The sequence below is a fragment of the Nasonia vitripennis genome, assembly GCF_009193385.2.
Source record: "Nasonia vitripennis strain AsymCx chromosome 1 unlocalized genomic scaffold, Nvit_psr_1.1 chr1_random0010, whole genome shotgun sequence".
In the NCBI taxonomy this organism is placed as follows: Eukaryota; Metazoa; Arthropoda; class Insecta; order Hymenoptera; family Pteromalidae; genus Nasonia; species Nasonia vitripennis.
In genome coordinates, this window is record NW_022279597.1 from 339,779 (window position 1) to 359,357 (window position 19,579).

Here is a 19,579-nt window from a genome sequence, read left to right on the forward strand (position 1 = left end):
ACACTGGAATAGAATAAACGAAATAAACGTGGCTTTATTTATTGAACGTGACAGAGAATGGTTATGAAAAACATATGGCGTTGTACGGAAGATGTTGCTTGCTCGGAGAGCTGGCGAACAGAGAGGCGGCAGCCCGCGCGCACCGCCGAGCTGAGCGGCAGGTCACGTGACTGAGTCGACTCGACGTCATGGGCGCTGTGAGCAGTCGGTATGGGACGTATGTCGGGTGTTAGCGCCTATATTAGAACAATTACCGAGTGAACGTTGCAAGCATATAGAAAGATACGGCATTTCAAACGGATGGCTACAATTGCGGTTCATTTATCATGTATTACATGGATTGTATCGGGAAAGGTGATAAATATGATAAAAATTTTGATCCTTTGCAATACAGAATACAAATTGCAAATTATATTTCATCTAGTTCTCAATATTACCATGTAGTACTCTTCACTCCCGCGAGATATCACAACCTTCAGAGAAACAAAAAAAAGAGACTGACCGCCGGCCCGGGCCCGCGCCGCGGCTCTCTACCTAGCTTCATATCGTTTCGTTGTACGCGAGCGTCAGGACCTTCTCGAGACGACTCTTTCTTTCTTTGTGTGTTAGATTCCGTTTTTTTACATTTGCCATGTCTAAAAGACGTATGGGTCCGGGAGACTACTAAAAATGGAAGGAGTTCCAAGACCCAGACAAAGAAGGAGGTACAGATCGCAAAGGTATTAATTTGCGAAGTCAAAACATTTTCTTTTGTTTCTTTCCCCCTTGTCTTTGTTCAGAACGACAACGAGTCGACGCCAATGATAATATGTTCTCTTTCCTAGTATTGGAGAGACATTATATACTTATCCAATATTTTTTGGTTGGAGTTCGCCCTTACGGCATATCAATATGAGTATATAGAGAATTGTTTTTTCCTTTCTATTCTGTTTTGAGAGTTTATTGACTATGATGCCCTTACGGCTAATGGTTATGCTATTACAGCTACGTATTACCTATACCGCTAGTGGTTAAGCTATTACAGCTACATATTACCTAGACCGATAATGGTTAGATGCTATTACAGCTACATAGGGCCTATTGAATCGCCTTTGAACTCTGATATAACTAAAATAAAATGGTTTTATTCATTAATTTAATTTTTATGAGACATATCTGTCCTAATGCTACTTGTATCGCTTCCAGACATGGAAAGGGGAGCGTCCAATGATGATGACGAGGATTCGATGCCACATGGTGATTGAGAGGTCATGGACATTTTGGGCATAGACAACAAAGATGATGACGATAAAACTGTAACCATCGATTCATCGCTTGTTAAGATATGGCATAAACTCGTAAATCAAGGATTAAATAAGGAAGCCAAAGAGGAGTTAAAGAAAAAATATATTAGGTAATAAATCTAGGATTTTTAATCTATCACAAAGCTACAAATAACGTTGTAGCATTACGAGCATATTTTAATTGTTTTTAAATGGTAACGCCTTAGATTGCCGGAATTTGAGCCTAAAAAGCTAAATCCAAATATAGCAACTCTCCTATCTGCAAGACAGATGAAAAAGGATTCTTACATGCTTGAACTGCAAAAAATTGCTGGTTCATCGATGATGGCCGTGGAAACTATTCTCACAATGTTGATTAACGATGAGGATTGTGACAAATTACAAATTGTTAGTTTACTTAATGATATAGCAAAGATGGCCATTCAGATGCATCATGACATCTCTGTATCAAGAAGAAGCAACATTTTTATACCCAATCTGGCTCCTCAGGCTGCGGAAATCATCAAGAAAGCTGAGATTCACGATACCCTGATCGGAAATAAATTCGCAGAGCGCATTAAGGAATCTAAAGCGCTCACAAAGCTCTCGGAGAATTTCCAGCAGAAATCCAAGCCAACTGCTACTGTTAAGAGGAAATTTTTATTCAAAAGCCCGCAGTCGAGACGCCCTTTCTCTCAGCAGCAGACGGGTTACAATCAGAAGGGCTACAATCAAAAGAATTACAACAACCGAACCGGGTACAATCGGGGAAATCAATCCAACAAGCCAAATTTCCGATCCAGACAGCAGTTCTTCAATTCACAGAACAGGAACCAGAAAGAAGAGAACACCTCCCAAAAGAAGTAGTATCTGTAAGTCTGGCAGGCAGATTAAAATATTTTGTTAGAGAGTGGCAGGAAATCAGGGCTAACAAATTTGTCATTGACGTAATTAGGAACTATAAAATAACCTTCGTAAAGGAACCCTTTCAACTTAGCCATCCAGGATATGAGGTTTCGAACAAGGATTTTGATAGGTATAAGAGAGCCGTAGACAATTTATTACTTAAGGGCGCGATAGAAGTATGTAAGCCTCGCGAAGACCAATTTCTTTCGTCTTATTTCGTAGTTCCTAAGAAAGATGGCACAGATAGGTTTATACTTAATTTAAAGAAGTTAAATAGTTTCATGAAGACGGAGCACTTTAAGCTTGAGGACCTTCGTTCAGCCACCAATCTTATTTTTCCAAATTGTTTCATGTGTACTGTTGATCTACAGGATGCGTATTTTACGATACCTATACACAGAGATAGCAAAAGATTTTTACGTTTCCTTTTCAATGGTAGGATATACCAATTTATATGTCTCCCTTTTGGCTTATGTACTGCACCTTATATCTTCACGAAAATTATGAAAGTTCCTATTCAAAATTTGCGATCAAGAGGTTTCATTATTGTTAATTATCTAGATGATATGTTGATTATTGCTCCGAATGAAGACATTTGCAGACGCAGAGTTATTATTACTTAAGATCTTATATTTCTTAAGATCTCTAGGTTTTGTGATAAACACTGAAAAATGTATGCTTAGCCCTACTCGCATTTGTAGATTTTTAGGTTTTAATATTAACTCAATTGCATTTACAATTGAATTGCCCGAGGAGAGGAGATTTAAATTGTTGGACATGCTAAAAAAATTCCAAGATAGTTCTTTTCGTTCGATTCTTGAATTTGCTCGACTGATAGGTAATCTGATATCCGTTTGTCCTGCTATAAACTATGGTTGGCTTTATACCAAGAATTTAGAAGCCCACAAATTGTCTTCTCTCATTGTTAATAATTATGATTATTCAGCCGAGATGTCTATACCTTCATATACAGTATGTCTACGATCAAGCGTACAGATACTTAAATTGGTGATTTTAGGAAAATTAGCGGGGGTGCAAACAAATCTTTTTTAGTGAAAAGTTAGAGTAAACTTAGCTCTAGCTTATGTCGTTTGCTCCGTTCGATAGGATTTATGAGTAAAAAAATTGTCCGAGGCTAAAACTAATAAGTGCAAAAAAAAGTATGGCAGGATGTTTTTTACCCTTCGATCGCATAGGCCGTGGCCAATAAAGCTTAAAACCGCCAAAAAACATTATACTTAGATGTAGATTTTATTTTTTCATAATTAACGAAATAAATTTTGTAAGATGTGAATTAGTTCGCGAGAGCTAAACATGGCGACCACAGCGGGACGCGGAACAGGGCGGACCGAAGCAAGACGGTACTACACCGATTTATTATTGTTATGATTCAAGGTTAGTTCGTCTGCTAGAGGTGTCCCTGTCACAACGCTCGACTCCGAAATCCGAGCACAGTTTTTCGCGAAACGTCGGTAGATCGCTAAAGAAGCGATCTCGGAGCTTTCGCGAAAGAGTGCGCATTGAAATTTGATTTTTCGGAGCTCGTAAATCTGTCAATAGCGGTGCTTTTCCTTTTCAATAAAAATCCAAGCCCAGTCTCAGAATTTAAAAAAAACATAGTGCTCTGAATTTTGGAGAGGTATCGAGTTAGTTTGAGATCTGGAATGTCAGACGTCCTTGGCCTGACTCGAACTTTACTCTTTAAACGTCCTTAACAATTCTCTGGGTTTGAGAGCAAAATCTGCCGAATGATTGAGTGTGTATGCTAAGTTTGTATTGTAAAAGAATTTTAAAGCATTATTTTCATTAGTGCATTAGAAAAAAAATTGCTTGATTGTTAATTTTTAGATATAAGTTACAATTTTCAGAACCATAATCTAGTAAGCGGCCAGTTTGAACGGCAATTAGAACAATTTAAACGCGTGCTGATTGTGCAAATAAAAAGTATAATCCATACAAATTCTTTACGTGACAGATGGTGTAAGAAGTTTATTCGGGCTGCTGGTCAACTTGCCAACCTCTCCTACATCCTGCTGCGAATCCTTTTCCATCGGCGCGATCCCATACTACTCCTACTCAGTGAATTTGCTCTCTACCTTCTAATCAGCTTATTTTTGACGAAGTGAGTTGTTTCATTTTAAATTTTCAATATTTTTTAAGTATCAAACGAATTGCAACGAGTGTTCAAAGACACCCGTTTATGTATGATTTACTCCTTTATCTCAACCTCTTAATTAACTTGCAGTCGTCAATACAGAAGATGAATACGCAAGATCCGTTACATAGCCCAGTGCCGAAGTGGCCAACAACGTTGAACTCAGCGACTTTGCAGATACCGTAACCAAAGGTTGCTGTTCAATAGTTTAACGCGAAGATGCAAACGTCTGCTCAAGCCACAGCTAGCCATCGCAACTAAATGCTGCAGAAGTTTTCTACAAGCATCATTATAGGAAACGATAATGATGTTCGAGATGATGAGTTGGCTACACTCGGACGTAAGAAAATCGGTACGGGGAGACGCAGCTCATGTTAAACTGCTATAAAAGCAAATTTCTAGTTCGTCAGCTAACACCTGCAAAACTCTAGCAGACTTGCAATACAAGGACAAACGCACACTCACACTTGAGCAAAAAATTCACGCGTAATTGGTATAGCAGTAACACTGTCAGTCATAAATCGATGAACTTTTCATTTAACTTGATCCTGTAAGTGATTTATAATGAAAATAAAATTTTTAATAAAGAATAAATGTTTTATAATGAATGTAGAGGTCAGCCAGGTAAGACCTATAAATTTTGAATTTAATTGTTCATCCATAAAATTATAAAATTAATTTTTTGTAGCTCCAAAACCTGCCAAAAGTAGCACTTCCCGTATTTTATTAAAATCCGAGAATAGTTGTTTAGAGCTTGTAAATCGGCCAGGAGCGGTGTTTTCCCTTTTCAATAAATATCCAAGCCCAATTTTTAGCGAAACGTCGCGACGTTCGGTGGATCGCTTGACAAGTGCGTTCATGACTTTCGCGGAAGAGTGCGGATATAAAAATTAATTTTTCAGAACTTGTAAATCGGTCAGGAGCGCTGATTTTCTTCGTTTATCAAAATCCAAGCCCAGTTTCCAACGAAATATCAGTAGATCACTCGAGCTGCGATTTGGGAGCATTCGCGAAAGAGTGCGCATTGAAAATTGATTTTTGAGAACTTGTAATTCGGTCAGCAGCGCTGCTTTTTCTTTGTTTATAAAAATCCAAGCCCAGTTTCTAACGAAATGTCAGTAGATCGCTTGAGCAGCGCGTTCGTAGCTTTCGCGGAAAAGTGCGCATTGAAAATTGATTTTTGAGAACTTGTAAATCGGTCAGGAGCGCTGATTTTCTTCGTTTATCAAAATCCAAGCCCAGTTTCCAACGAAATATCAGTAGATCACTCGAGCTGCGATTTGGGAGCATTCGCGAAAGAGTGCGCATTGAAAATTGATTTATGAGAACTTGTAATTCGGCCAGAAGCGCTGCTTTTTCTTCGTTTATCAAAATCCAAGCCCAGTTTCTAGCAAAATATCAGTAGATCACTCGAGCAGCGATTTCGGAGCGTTCACGAAAGATTGCACATTGAAATTTCATTTTTCAGAACTTGTAAATCGGTCAGGAACGCTGCTTTTTATTTGTTCATAAAGATCCAAGCCCAGTTTCTAGCGAAATGTCGATAGATCGCTTAAGCAGCGATTTCGGAGCATTCACGAAAGATTGCACATTGAAATTTCATTTTTCAAAACTTGTAAATCGGTCAGCAGCGCTGCTTTTTCTTTGTTCATAAAGATCCAAGCCCAGTTTCTAGCGAAATGTCGATAGATCGCTTAAGCAGCGCGTTCGTAGATTTCGCGGAAAAGTGCGCATTGAAAATTGATTTTTGAGAACTTGTAATTCGGTCAGGGGCGCTGCTTTTTCTTTGTTTATAAAAATCCAAGCCCAGTTTCTAGCGAAATGTCGATAGATCGCTTAAGCAGCGCGTTCGTAGATTTCGCGGAAAAGTGCGCATTGAAAATTGATTTTTGAGAACTTGTAAATCGGGCAGCCGCGCTGCTTTTTCTTTGTTTATAAAAATCCAAGCCCAGTTTCTAGCGAAATGTCGATAGATCGCTTATGCAGCGATTTCGGAGCATTCACGAAAGATTGCACATTGAAATTTCATTTTTCAAAACTTGTAAATCGGTCAGCAGCGCTGCTTTTTCTTTGTTCATAAAGATCCAAGCCCAGTTTCTAGCGAAATGTCGATAGATCGCTTAAGCAGCGCGTTCGTAGATTTCGCGGAAAAGTGCGCATTGAAAATTGAATTTTGAGAACTTGTAATTCGGTCAGGGGCGCTGCTTTTTCTTTGTTTATAAAAATCCAAGCCCAGTTTCTAGCGAAATGTCGATAGATCGCTTAAGCAGCGCGTTCGTAGATTTCGCGGAAAAGTGCGCATTGAAAGTTGGTTTTTGAGAACTTGTAAATCGGGCAGCAGCGCTGCATTTTCTTTGTTTATAAAAATCCAAGCCCAGTTTCTAGCGAAATGTCGATAGATCACTTAAGCAGCGATTTCGGAGCTTTCGCGAAAGAGTGCGCATTGAAATTTCATTTCTCAGAATTTGTAAATCGGTCAGAAGCGCTGCTTTTTCTTTGTACATGAAGATCCAAGCCCAGTTTCTAGCGAAATGTCGATAGATCGCTTAAGCAGCGCGTTCGTAGATTTCGCGGAAAAGTGCGCATTGAAAATTGATTTTTGAGAACTTGTAATTCGCTCAGGGGCGCTGCTTTTTCTTTGTTTATAAAAATCCAAGCCCAGTTTCTAGCGAAATGTCGATAGATCGCTTAAGCAGCGCGTTCGTAGATTTCGCGGAAAAGTGCGCATTGAAAGTTGGTTTTTGAGAACTTGTAAATCGGGCAGCAGCGCTGCATTTTCTTTGTTTATAAAAATCCAAGCCCAGTTTCTAGCGAAATGTCGATAGATCACTTAAGCAGCGATTTCGGAGCTTTCGCGAAAGAGTGCGCATTGAAATTTCATTTCTCAGAATTTGTAAATCGGTCAGAAGCGCTGCTTTTTCTTTGTACATGAAGATCCAAGCCCAGTTTCTAGCGAAATGTCGATAGATCGCTTAAGCAGCGCGTTCGTAGATTTCGCGGAAAAGTGCGCATTGGAAATTGATTTTTGAGAACTTGTAAATCGGTCAGGAGCGCTGCTTTTTCTTCGTTTATCAATATCCAAGCCCAGTTTCTAGCGAAATATCAGTAGATCACTTAAGCAGCGATTTCGGAGCTTTCGCGAAAGAGTGCGCATTGAAATTTCATTTCTCAGAATTTGTAAATCGGTCAGAAGCGCTGCTTTTGATTCGTTTATAAAAATCCAAGCCCAATTTCTAGCAAAATGTCGATAGATCACACGAGCAGCGATTTCGGAGCTTTCGTGAAAGAGTGCACATTGAAAATTCATTTTTCAGCACTTGTAAAGCAGCCAGGAGCGCTGCTTTTCCTGTTCAATAAAAATCCAAGCCCAGTTTCTAGCGAAATGTCGATAGATCGCTTGAGCAGCGCGTTCGTAGCTTTCGCGTAAAAGTGCGCATTGGAAATTGATTTTTGAGAACTTGTAATTCGGTCAGGAGCGCTGCTTCTTCTTTGTTTATAAAAATCCAAGCCCAGTTTCTAGCGAAAAGTCGATAGATCGCTTAAGCAGCGCGTTCGTAGCTTTCGCGGAAAAGTGCGCATTGGAAATTGGTTTTTGAGAACTTGTAATTCGGTCAGGAGCACTGCTTTTTCTTTGTTTATAAAAATCCAAGCCCAGTTTCTAGCGAAAAGTCGATAGATCGCTTAAGCAGCGCGTTCGTAGCTTTCGCCGAAAAGTGCGCATTGGAAATTGATTTTTGAGAACTTGTAATTCGGTCAGGAGCACTGCTTTTACTTGGTTTATAAAAATTCAAGCCCAGTTTCTAGCAAAATGTCGATAGATCACACGAGCAGCGATTTCGGAGCTTTCGTGAAAGAGTGCACATTGAAAATTCATTTTTCAGCACTTGTAAAGCAGCCAGGAGCGCTGCTTTTCCTGTTCAATAAAAATCCGTACCCAGTTTCTAGCGAAATGTCGATAGATCACTTAAGCAGCGATTTCGGAGCTTTCGCGAAAGAGTGCGCATTGAAATTTCATTTCTCAGAATTTGTAAATCGGTCAGAAGCGCTGCTTTTGATTCGTTTATAAAAATCCAAGCCCAGTTTCTAGCAAAATATCGATAGATCACACGAGCAGCGATTTCGAAGCTTTCGTGAAAGAGTGCACATTGAAAATTCATTTTTCAGCACTTGTAAATTGGTCAGGAGCGCTGCTTTTTCTTCGATTATAAATATCCAAGCCCAGTTTCCAACGAAATGCCAGTAGATCACTCGAGCAGCGATTTCGGAGCATTCACGAAAGATTGCACATTGAAATTTCATTTTTCAGAACTTGTAAATTGGTCAGGAGCGCTGCTTTTTCTTCGATTATAAATATCCAAGCCCAGTTTCCAACGAAATGCCAGTAGATCACTCGAGCAGCGCGTTCGGAGATTTCGCGGAAATGTGCGCATTGACAATTGATTTTTGAGAACTTGTAAATCGGTCAGGAGCTCTGCTTTTTCTTCTATTATATAAATCCAAGCCCAGTTTCTAACGAAATATCGATAGAGCGCTTAAGCAGCGCGTTCGTAGCTCTCGCGGAAAAGTGCGCATTGAAAATTGATTTTTGAGAACTTGTAAATCGGTCAGGAGCTCTGCTTTTTCATCGATTATATAAATCCAAGCCCAGTTTCTAACGAAATGTCGATAGATCGCTTAAGCAGCGCGTTCGTAGATTTCGCGGAAAAGTGCGCATTGACAATTGATTTTTGAGAACTTGTAATTCGGTCAGGAGCGCTGCTTTTTCTTCGATTATAAAAATCCAAGCCCAGTTTCTAGCGCAAAGTCGATAGATCGCTTAAGCAGCGCGTTCGTAGATTTCGCGGAAAAGTGCGGATTGAAAATTAATTTTTCAGAACTTGTAAATCGGTCAGCAGCGCTGCTTTTTCTTTGTTTATATAAATCCAAGCCCAGTTTCCAACGAAATGCCAGTAGATCACTCGAGCAGCGATTTCGGAGCATCCACGAAAGATTGCACATTGAAATTTCATTTTTCAGAACTTGTAAATCGGTCAGGAGATCTGCTTTTTCTTCGATTATATAAATCCAAGCCCAGTTACTAACGAAATGTCAGTAGATCGCTTAAGCACCGCGTTCGTAGATTTCGCGGAAAAGTGCGCATTGACAATTGATTTCTGAGAACTTGTAATTCGGTCAGGAGCGCTGCTTTTTCTTCGATTATAAAAATCCAAGCCCAGTTTCTAGCAAAATGTCGATAGATCGCTTAAGCAGCGCGTTCGTAGATTTCGCGGAAAAGTGCGCATTGACAATTGATTTTTGAGAACTTGTAAATCGGGCAGCAGCGCTGCTTTTTCTTTGTTTATAAATATCCAAGCCCAGTTTCTAACGAAATGCCAGTAGATCGCTTAAGCAGCGCGTTCGTAGCTCTCGCGGAAAAGTGCGCATTGAAAATTGATTTTTGTTCTCAAGCCCAGTTTCTAGCAAAATGTCGATAGATCACACGAGCAGCGATTTCGGAGCTTTCGTGAAAGAGTGCACATTGAAAATTCATTTTTCAGCACTTGTAAAGCAGCCAGGAGCGCTGCTTTTCCTGTTCAATAAAAATCCGTACCCAGTTTCTAGCGAAATGTCGATAGATCACTTAAGCAGCGATTTCGGAGCTTTCGCGAAAGAGTGCGCATTGAAATTTCATTTCTCAGAATTTGTAAATCGGTCAGAAGCGCTGCTTTTGATTCGTTTATAAAAATCCAAGCCCAGTTTCTAGCAAAATATCGATAGATCACACGAGCAGCGATTTCGAAGCTTTCGTGAAACAGTGCACATTGAAAATTCATTTTTCAGCACTTGTAAATTGGTCAGGAGCGCTGCTTTTTCTTCGATTATAAATATCCAAGCCCAGTTTCCAACGAAATGCCAGTAGATCACTCGAGCAGCGATTTCGGAGCATTCACGAAAGATTGCACATTGAAATTTCATTTTTCAGAACTTGTAAATTGGTCAGGAGCGCTGCTTTTTCTTCGATTATAAATATCCAAGCCCAGTTTCCAACGAAATGCCAGTAGATCACTCGAGCAGCGCGTTCGGAGATTTCGCGGAAATGTGCGCATTGACAATTGATTTTTGAGAACTTGTAAATCGGTCAGGAGCTCTGCTTTTTCTTCTATTATATAAATCCAAGCCCAGTTTCTAACGAAATATCGATAGAGCGCTTAAGCAGCGCGTTCGTAGCTCTCGCGGAAAAGTGCGCATTGAAAATTGATTTTTGAGAACTTGTAATTCGCTCAGGGGCGCTGCTTTTTCTTTGTTTATAAAAATCCAAGCCCAGTTTCTAGCGAAATGTCGATAGATCGCTTAAGCAGCGCGTTCGTAGATTTCGCGGAAAAGTGCGCATTGAAAGTTGGTTTTTGAGAACTTGTAAATCGGGCAGCAGCGCTGCATTTTCTTTGTTTATAAAAATCCAAGCCCAGTTTCTAGCGAAATGTCGATAGATCACTTAAGCAGCGATTTCGGAGCTTTCGCGAAAGAGTGCGCATTGAAATTTCATTTCTCAGAATTTGTAAATCGGTCAGAAGCGCTGCTTTTTCTTTGTACATGAAGATCCAAGCCCAGTTTCTAGCGAAATGTCGATAGATCGCTTAAGCAGCGCGTTCGTAGATTTCGCGGAAAAGTGCGCATTGAAAATTGATTTTTGAGAACTTGTAATTCGCTCAGGGGCGCTGCTTTTTCTTTGTTTATAAAAATCCAAGCCCAGTTTCTAGCGAAATGTCGATAGATCGCTTAAGCAGCGCGTTCGTAGATTTCGCGGAAAAGTGCGCATTGAAAGTTGGTTTTTGAGAACTTGTAAATCGGGCAGCAGCGCTGCATTTTCTTTGTTTATAAAAATCCAAGCCCAGTTTCTAGCGAAATGTCGATAGATCACTTAAGCAGCGATTTCGGAGCTTTCGCGAAAGAGTGCGCATTGAAATTTCATTTCTCAGAATTTGTAAATCGGTCAGAAGCGCTGCTTTTTCTTTGTACATGAAGATCCAAGCCCAGTTTCTAGCGAAATGTCGATAGATCGCTTAAGCAGCGCGTTCGTAGATTTCGCGGAAAAGTGCGCATTGGAAATTGATTTTTGAGAACTTGTAAATCGGTCAGGAGCGCTGCTTTTTCTTCGTTTATCAATATCCAAGCCCAGTTTCTAGCGAAATATCAGTAGATCACTTAAGCAGCGATTTCGGAGCTTTCGCGAAAGAGTGCGCATTGAAATTTCATTTCTCAGAATTTGTAAATCGGTCAGAAGCGCTGCTTTTGATTCGTTTATAAAAATCCAAGCCCAGTTTCTAGCAAAATGTCGATAGATCACACGAGCAGCGATTTCGGAGCTTTCGTGAAAGAGTGCACATTGAAAATTCATTTTTCAGCACTTGTAAAGCAGCCAGGAGCGCTGCTTTTCCTGTTCAATAAAAATCCAAGCCCAGTTTCTAGCGAAATGTCGATAGATCGCTTGAGCAGCGCGTTCGTAGCTTTCGCGTAAAAGTGCGCATTGGAAATTGATTTTTGAGAACTTGTAATTCGGTCAGGAGCGCTGCTTCTTCTTTGTTTATAAAAATCCAAGCCCAGTTTCTAGCGAAAAGTCGATAGATCGCTTAAGCAGCGCGTTCGTAGCTTTCGCGGAAAAGTGCGCATTGGAAATTGGTTTTTGAGAACTTGTAATTCGGTCAGGAGCACTGCTTTTTCTTTGTTTATAAAAATCCAAGCCCAGTTTCTAGCGAAAAGTCGATAGATCGCTTAAGCAGCGCGTTCGTAGCTTTCGCCGAAAAGTGCGCATTGGAAATTGATTTTTGAGAACTTGTAATTCGGTCAGGAGCACTGCTTTTACTTGGTTTATAAAAATTCAAGCCCAGTTTCTAGCAAAATGTCGATAGATCACACGAGCAGCGATTTCGGAGCTTTCGTGAAAGAGTGCACATTGAAAATTCATTTTTCAGCACTTGTAAAGCAGCCAGGAGCGCTGCTTTTCCTGTTCAATAAAAATCCGTACCCAGTTTCTAGCGAAATGTCGATAGATCACTTAAGCAGCGATTTCGGAGCTTTCGCGAAAGAGTGCGCATTGAAATTTCATTTCTCAGAATTTGTAAATCGGTCAGAAGCGCTGCTTTTGATTCGTTTATAAAAATCCAAGCCCAGTTTCTAGCAAAATATCGATAGATCACACGAGCAGCGATTTCGAAGCTTTCGTGAAAGATTGCACATTGAAATTTCATTTTTCAGAACTTGTAAATTGGTCAGGAGCGCTGCTTTTTCTTCGATTATAAATATCCAAGCCCAGTTTCCAACGAAATGCCAGTAGATCACTCGAGCAGCGCGTTCGGAGATTTCGCGGAAATGTGCGCATTGACAATTGATTTTTGAGAACTTGTAAATCGGTCAGGAGCTCTGCTTTTTCTTCTATTATATAAATCCAAGCCCAGTTTCTAACGAAATATCGATAGAGCGCTTAAGCAGCGCGTTCGTAGCTCTCGCGGAAAAGTGCGCATTGAAAATTGATTTTTGAGAACTTGTAAATCGGTCAGGAGCTCTGCTTTTTCATCGATTATATAAATCCAAGCCCAGTTTCTAACGAAATGTCGATAGATCGCTTAAGCAGCGCGTTCGTAGATTTCGCGGAAAAGTGCGCATTGACAATTGATTTTTGAGAACTTGTAATTCGGTCAGGAGCGCTGCTTTTTCTTCGATTATAAAAATCCAAGCCCAGTTTCTAGCGCAAAGTCGATAGATCGCTTAAGCAGCGCGTTCGTAGATTTCGCGGAAAAGTGCGGATTGAAAATTAATTTTTCAGAACTTGTAAATCGGTCAGCAGCGCTGCTTTTTCTTTGTTTATATAAATCCAAGCCCAGTTTCCAACGAAATGCCAGTAGATCACTCGAGCAGCGATTTCGGAGCATCCACGAAAGATTGCACATTGAAATTTCATTTTTCAGAACTTGTAAATCGGTCAGGAGATCTGCTTTTTCTTCGATTATATAAATCCAAGCCCAGTTACTAACGAAATGTCAGTAGATCGCTTAAGCACCGCGTTCGTAGATTTCGCGGAAAAGTGCGCATTGACAATTGATTTCTGAGAACTTGTAATTCGGTCAGGAGCGCTGCTTTTTCTTCGATTATAAAAATCCAAGCCCAGTTTCTAGCAAAATGTCGATAGATCGCTTAAGCAGCGCGTTCGTAGATTTCGCGGAAAAGTGCGCATTGACAATTGATTTTTGAGAACTTGTAAATCGGGCAGCAGCGCTGCTTTTTCTTTGTTTATAAATATCCAAGCCCAGTTTCTAACGAAATGCCAGTAGATCGCTTAAGCAGCGCGTTCGTAGCTCTCGCGGAAAAGTGCGCATTGAAAATTGATTTTTGTTCTCAAGCCCAGTTTCTAGCAAAATGTCGATAGATCACACGAGCAGCGATTTCGGAGCTTTCGTGAAAGAGTGCACATTGAAAATTCATTTTTCAGCACTTGTAAAGCAGCCAGGAGCGCTGCTTTTCCTGTTCAATAAAAATCCGTACCCAGTTTCTAGCGAAATGTCGATAGATCACTTAAGCAGCGATTTCGGAGCTTTCGCGAAAGAGTGCGCATTGAAATTTCATTTCTCAGAATTTGTAAATCGGTCAGAAGCGCTGCTTTTGATTCGTTTATAAAAATCCAAGCCCAGTTTCTAGCAAAATATCGATAGATCACACGAGCAGCGATTTCGAAGCTTTCGTGAAACAGTGCACATTGAAAATTCATTTTTCAGCACTTGTAAATTGGTCAGGAGCGCTGCTTTTTCTTCGATTATAAATATCCAAGCCCAGTTTCCAACGAAATGCCAGTAGATCACTCGAGCAGCGATTTCGGAGCATTCACGAAAGATTGCACATTGAAATTTCATTTTTCAGAACTTGTAAATTGGTCAGGAGCGCTGCTTTTTCTTCGATTATAAATATCCAAGCCCAGTTTCCAACGAAATGCCAGTAGATCACTCGAGCAGCGCGTTCGGAGATTTCGCGGAAATGTGCGCATTGACAATTGATTTTTGAGAACTTGTAAATCGGTCAGGAGCTCTGCTTTTTCTTCTATTATATAAATCCAAGCCCAGTTTCTAACGAAATATCGATAGAGCGCTTAAGCAGCGCGTTCGTAGCTCTCGCGGAAAAGTGCGCATTGAAAATTGATTTTTGAGAACTTGTAAATCGGTCAGGAGCTCTGCTTTTTCATCGATTATATAAATCCAAGCCCAGTTTCTAACGAAATGTCGATAGATCGCTTAAGCAGCGCGTTCGTAGATTTCGCGGAAAAGTGCGCATTGACAATTGATTTTTGAGAACTTGTAATTCGGTCAGGAGCGCTGCTTTTTCTTCGATTATAAAAATCCAAGCCCAGTTTCTAGCGCAAAGTCGATAGATCGCTTAAGCAGCGCGTTCGTAGATTTCGCGGAAAAGTGCGGATTGAAAATTAATTTTTCAGAACTTGTAAATCGGTCAGCAGCGCTGCTTTTTCTTTGTTTATATAAATCCAAGCCCAGTTTCCAACGAAATGCCAGTAGATCACTCGAGCAGCGATTTCGGAGCATCCACGAAAGATTGCACATTGAAATTTCATTTTTCAGAACTTGTAAATCGGTCAGGAGATCTGCTTTTTCTTCGATTATATAAATCCAAGCCCAGTTACTAACGAAATGTCAGTAGATCGCTTAAGCACCGCGTTCGTAGATTTCGCGGAAAAGTGCGCATTGACAATTGATTTCTGAGAACTTGTAATTCGGTCAGGAGCGCTGCTTTTTCTTCGATTATAAAAATCCAAGCCCAGTTTCTAGCAAAATGTCGATAGATCGCTTAAGCAGCGCGTTCGTAGATTTCGCGGAAAAGTGCGCATTGACAATTGATTTTTGAGAACTTGTAAATCGGGCAGCAGCGCTGCTTTTTCTTTGTTTATAAATATCCAAGCCCAGTTTCTAACGAAATGCCAGTAGATCGCTTAAGCAGCGCGTTCGTAGCTCTCGCGGAAAAGTGCGCATTGAAAATTGATTTTTGAGAACTTGTAAATCGGTCAGGAGCTCTGCTTTTTCTTCGATTATATAAATCCAAGCCCAGTTTCCAACGAAATGCCAGTAGATCACTCGAGCAGCGATTTCGGAGAATTCACGAAAGATTGCACATTGAAATTTCATTTTTCAGAACTTGTAAATCGGACAGGAGCGCTGCTTTTTCTTCGACGAAAAGTCAGTAGATCGCTTAAGCAGCGCGTTCGTAGATTTCGCGGAAAGGTGCGCATTGAAAATTGATTTTTCAGAACTTGTAATTTGGTCAGGAGCGCTGCTTTTTCTTCGTTTATCAAAATCCAAGCCCAGTTTCCAACGAAATGCCAGTAGATCACTCGAGCAGCGATCTCGGAACTTTCGCGAAAGAGTGCGGATTGAAAATTAATTTTTCAGAACTTGTAAATCGGTCAGCAGCGCTGCTTTTTCTTAGTTCATAAAGATCCAAGCCCAGTTTCTAGCGAAATGTCGATAGATCGCTTAAGCAGCGATTTCGTAGCTTTCACGAAAGATTGCACATTGAAATTTCATTTTTCAGAACTTGTAAATCGGACAGGAGCGCTGCTTTTTCTTCGACGAAAAGTCAGTAGATCGCTTAAGCAGCGCGTTCGTAGATTTCGCGGAATGGTGCGCATTGAAAATTGATTTTTCAGAACTTGTAATTTGGTCAGGAGCGCTGCTTTTTCTTCGTTTATCAAAATCCAAGCCCAGTTTCCAACGAAATGCCAGTAGATCACTCGAGCAGCGATCTCGGAACTTTCGCGAAAGAGTGCGGATTGAAAATTAATTTTTCAGAACTTGTAAATCGGTCAGCAGCGCTGCTTTTTCTTAGTTCATAAAGATCCAAGCCCAGTTTCTAGCGAAATGTCGATAGATCGCTTAAGCAGCGATTTCGTAGCTTTCACGAAAGATTGCACATTGAAATTTCATTTTTCAGAACTTGTAAATTGGTCAGGAGCGCTGCTTTTTCTTCGATTATAAATATCCAAGCCCAGTTTCCAACGAAATGCCAGTAGATTACTCGAGCAGCGCGTTCGTAGATTTCGCGGAAAAGTGCGCATTGACAATTGATTTTTCAGAACTTGTAATTCGGTCAGGAGCGCTGATTTTTCTTCGATTATAAAAATCCAAGCCCAGTTTCTAGCGCAAAGTCGATAGATCGCTTAAGCAGCGCGTTCGTAGATTTCGCGGAAAAGTGCGGATTGAAAATTAATTTTTCAGAACTTGTAAATCGGTCAGCAGCGCTGCTTTTTCTTTGTTTATATAAATCCAAGCCCAGTTTCCAACGAAATGCCAGTAGATCACTCGAGCAGCGATTTCGGAGCATCCACGAAAGATTGCACATTGAAAATTCATTTTTCAGCACTTGTAAATTGGTCAGGAGCGCTGCTTTTTCTTCGATTATAAATATCCAAGCCCAGTTTCCAACGAAATGCCAGTAGATCACTCGAGCAGCGATTTCGGAGCATTCACGAAAGATTGCACATTGAAATTTCATTTTTCAGAACTTGTAAATTGGTCAGGAGCGCTGCTTTTTCTTCGATTATATAAATCCAAGCCAAGTTACTAACGAAATGTCAGTAGATCGCTTAAGCACCGCGTTCGTAGATTTCGCGGAAAAGTGCGCATTGACAATTGATTTTTGAGAACTTGTAAATCGGGCAGCAGCGCTGCTTTTTCTTTGTTTATAAATATCCAAGCCCAGTTTCTAACGAAATGCCAGTAGATCGCTTAAGCAGCGCGTTCGTAGCTCTCGCGGAAAAGTGCGCATTGAAAATTGATTTTTGAGAACTTGTAAATCGGTCAGGAGCTCTGCTTTTTCTTCGATTATATAAATCCAAGCCCAGTTTCCAACGAAATGCCAGTAGATCACTCGAGCAGCGATTTCGGAGAATTCACGAAAGATTGCACATTGAAATTTCATTTTTCAGAACTTGTAAATCGGACAGGAGCGCTGCTTTTTCTTCGACGAAAAGTCAGTAGATCGCTTAAGCAGCGCGTTCGTAGATTTCGCGGAAAGGTGCGCATTGAAAATTGATTTTTCAGAACTTGTAATTTGGTCAGGAGCGCTGCTTTTTCTTCGTTTATCAAAATCCAAGCCCAGTTTCCAACGAAATGCCAGTAGATCACTCGAGCAGCGATCTCGGAACTTTCGCGAAAGAGTGCGGATTGAAAATTAATTTTTCAGAACTTGTAAATCGGTCAGCAGCGCTGCTTTTTCTTAGTTCATAAAGATCCAAGCCCAGTTTCTAGCGAAATGTCGATAGATCGCTTAAGCAGCGATTTCGTAGCTTTCACGAAAGATTGCACATTGAAATTTCATTTTTCAGAACTTGTAAATTGGTCAGGAGCGCTGCTTTTTCTTCGATTATAAATATCCAAGCCCAGTTTCCAACGAAATGCCAGTAGATTACTCGAGCAGCGCGTTCGTAGATTTCGCGGAAAAGTGCGCATTGACAATTGATTTTTGAGAACTTGTAATTCGGTCAGGAGCGCTGCTTTTTCTTCGATTATAAAAATCCAAGCCCAGTTTCTAGCGCAAAGTCGATAGATCGCTTAAGCAGCGTGTTCGTAGATTTCGCGGAAAAGTGCGGATTGAAAATTAATTTTTCAGAACTTGTAAATCGGTCAGCAGCGCTGCTTTTTCTTTGTTTATATAAATCCAAGCCCAGTTTCCAACGAAATGCCAGTAGATCACTCGAGCAGCGATTTCGGAGCATCCACGAAAGATTGCACATTGAAATTTCATTTTTCAGAACTTGTAAATCGGTCAGGAGATCTGCTTTTTCTTCGATTATATAAATCCAAGCCCAGTTACTACCGAAATGTCAGTAGATCGCTTAAGCACCGCGTTCGTAGATTTCGCGGAAAAGTGCGCATTGACAATTGATTTCTGAGAACTTGTAAATCGGGCAGCAGCGCTGCTTTTTCTTTGTTTATAAATATCCAAGCCCAGTTTCTAGCAAAATGTCGATAGATCGCTTAAGCAGCGCGTTCGTAGATTTCGCGGAAAAGTGCGCATTGACAATTGATTTTTGAGAACTTGTAAATCGGTCAGGAGCTCTGCTTTTTCTTCGATTATATAAATCCAAGCCCAGTTTCCAACGAAATGTCAGTAGATCACTCGAGCAGCGATTTCGGAGAATTCACGAAAGATTGCACATTGAAATTTCATTTTTCAGAACTTGTAAATCGGACAGGAGCGCTGCTTTTTCTTCGACGAAAAGTCAGTAGATCGCTTAAGCAGCGCGTTCGTAGATTTCGCGGAAAGGTGCGCATTGAAAATTGATTTTTCAGAACTTGTAATTTGGTCAGGAGCGCTGCTTTTTCTTCGTTTATCAAAATCCAAGCCCAGTTTCCAACGAAATGCCAGTAGATCACTCGAGCAGCGATCTCGGAACTTTCGCGAAAGAGTGCGGATTGAAAATTAATTTTTCAGAACTTGTAAATCGGTCAGCAGCGCTGCTTTTTCTTAGTTCATAAAGATCCAAGCCCAGTTTCTAGCGAAATGTCGATAGATCGCTTAAGCAGCGATTTCGTAGCTTTCACGAAAGATTGCACATTGAAATTTCATTTTTCAGAACTTGTAAATCGGACAGGAGCGCTGCTTTTTCTTCGACGAAAAGTCAGTAGATCGCTTAAGCAGCGCGTTCGTAGATTTCGCGGAAAGGTGCGCATTGAAAATTGATTTTTCAGAACTTGTAATTCGGTCAGGAGCGCTGCTTTTTCTTCGTTTATCAAAATCCAAGCCCAGTTTCCAACGAAATGCCAGTAGATCACTCGAGCAGCGATCTCGGAACTTTCGCGAAAGAGTGCGGATTGAAAATTAATTTTTCAGAACTTGTAAATTGGTCAGGAGCGCTGCTTTTTCTTCGATTATAAATATCCAAGCCCAGTTTCCAACGAAATGCCAGTAGATCACTCGAGCAGCGATTTCGGAGCATTCACGAAAGATTGCACATTGAAATTTCATTTTTCAGAACTTGTAAATTGGTCAGGAGCGCTGCTTTTTCTTCGATTATAAATATCCAAGCCCAGTTTCCAACGAAATGCCAGTAGATCACTCGAGCAGCGCGTTCGGAGATTTCGCGGAAATGTGCGCATTGACAATTGATTTTTGAGAACTTGTAAATCGGTCAGGAGCTCTGCTTTTTCTTCTATTATATAAATCCAAGCCCAGTTTCTAACGAAATATCGATAGAGCGCTTAAGCAGCGCGTTCGTAGCTCT

General features: G+C 40.6%; 1 protein-coding gene across 1 annotated transcript; it reads left to right on the forward strand.

The window, feature by feature from the left end:
- The first annotated feature begins 1,455 nt into the window (after positions 1 to 1,455).
- LOC116418357 lies at positions 1,456 to 4,869 on the forward strand. The gene is made up of 3 exons (XM_031933459.1): positions 1,456 to 2,134; positions 4,144 to 4,290; positions 4,414 to 4,869. The coding sequence occupies exon 1, from the start codon at positions 1,554 to 1,556 to the stop codon at positions 2,127 to 2,129; it is 576 nt and encodes a 191-aa protein (XP_031789319.1). The 5' UTR covers positions 1,456 to 1,553; the 3' UTR covers positions 2,130 to 2,134; positions 4,144 to 4,290; positions 4,414 to 4,869.
- Positions 4,870 to 19,579: the final 14,710 nt, after the last annotated feature.